The sequence below is a fragment of the Hyaena hyaena genome, unplaced genomic scaffold, assembly GCF_003009895.1.
Source record: "Hyaena hyaena isolate Hyena2069 unplaced genomic scaffold, ASM300989v1 scaffold_1546, whole genome shotgun sequence".
Taxonomy (NCBI): domain Eukaryota; kingdom Metazoa; phylum Chordata; class Mammalia; order Carnivora; family Hyaenidae; genus Hyaena; species Hyaena hyaena.
The window spans coordinates 181334-182760 of record NW_024082153.1 but is presented as its reverse complement, the minus strand read 5'-3'; the positions used below and the strand labels follow the sequence as shown (position 1 = coordinate 182760).

The window sequence follows — 1427 nt, the reverse complement described above, 5'->3', positions numbered from 1 at the left end:
TTAAGGTAACAATTTCTTCAAGGCCATCATGGCATCCTTATTTCTCAGAGTGTATATCATGGGATTAAACATTGGGGTGACAATGGTATAGAAAAGAGAGAGAAACTTGTCTGCTCTGGAAGAATGTTTAGATTTGGGCTGTAAGTATGTGATGATTGCAGATCCAAAGAACATTGCCACAACTGTGATATGAGATGAGCAGGTGGAGAAAGCTTTGGTGCGTCCTGTTGCTGATGGCAACCTCAGAATGGTGGAGATGATTTTGATGTAGGATCCAAGTATCAACAGAAAAGGGATCATAACAAAAAGTACAGCGACTGTAAAGACTAACATCTCATTCAGAAATGTGTCCCCACAGGCAAGTTTGAGTAGTGGGGGGATGTCACAGAAGAAGTGATTGATTTGGTTAGACCTGCAAAATGGCAGAGAGAAAATCTGGTATGTCTGCCCTGTCTCCACTGGAATCCCAGTGATCCAGCAGGCAGCCACCATCTGGACACAGACCTTATAGTTCATAACTAAAGGATAGTGCAGAGGGTTACAAATGGCCACGTAGCGATCATAGGCCATCACTGTCAGAAGAAGGCACTCTATGTGTCCAAGTGTAAGGACAAAACTCATTTGTGTTGCACAGGCAAACAAAGAAATATTTCTTTTCTGAGTCCAGAGGTTTGTGAGCATTCTAGGAAGAGTGACAGATACAAAACAGATTTCCAAGAAGGAAAAATTACTAAGGAAAAAATACATGGGAGTCTGGAGAGCCTGGTCAACCATGGTTATGAGAATAACGATGCCATTTCCCATCAGAATAACCACATAGACAAAGAAAAATATTACAAAAAGAAATATTTGAAAATTGGGAATATCAGAAAATCCCAAAAGAACAAATTCCATCATTGAAGTGAGATTTACTTCTGCTGGGTTTTTTTCCATCTGTGAAAGTAGTGAAATTATCCATTTAGCTTTTTGAGGCTGTTTTCTAATTTTATGGACTAAAGGAACTTGGGAAAATTAGCACATAAAATTTCCATTGTTTACTAATTTTCAGCTTTTTATATCCTGGGTGTAGAACACAACAGAGGTCTAATGGAGAAACTCTAAATATACCAACATATTTAATATTTAATACAAGGTTAGAATTTGAATGAAAATGATGTGTTCTAGAATTGTTAATTTTTAATTTTTTTATGTTTGTTTGCAGAGAAAATCAGTCCATTTTACACATTATACTAACAAATGGAATCCTGAGACAGAAATCTTTACATCACTTTTTCTTTTTTTTTAATTTTTTTATTTATTTCTAGGAGAGAGAGAGAGAGAGAGAGAGAGCAAGCGTGAGCAGGGGAGGGTCAGAGAGAGAGGGAGTCACAGACTGAAACAGGCTCCAGGCTCTGAAGATCGGAAGAGCACGACGCGGGTCTCGAACC

At 38.3% G+C, this 1427-nt stretch overlaps 1 protein-coding gene across 1 annotated transcript; it reads right to left on the bottom strand.

Moving 5' to 3' along the window:
- Nucleotides 1-933, bottom strand: LOC120225831 (olfactory receptor 10AG1-like). The gene has a single exon (XM_039224015.1). It carries the CDS (start codon nucleotides 931-933, stop codon nucleotides 1-3), a length of 933 nt encoding a protein of 310 aa, XP_039079946.1.
- Between the last annotated feature and the right edge of the window lie 494 nt (nucleotides 934-1427).

Bases quoted from the DNA above. Each gene is read 5' to 3' on its own strand.
- LOC120225831 (XM_039224015.1), bottom strand. From the start codon at position 933: ATGGAAAAAAACCCAGCAGAAGTAAATCTCACTTCAATGATGGAATTT.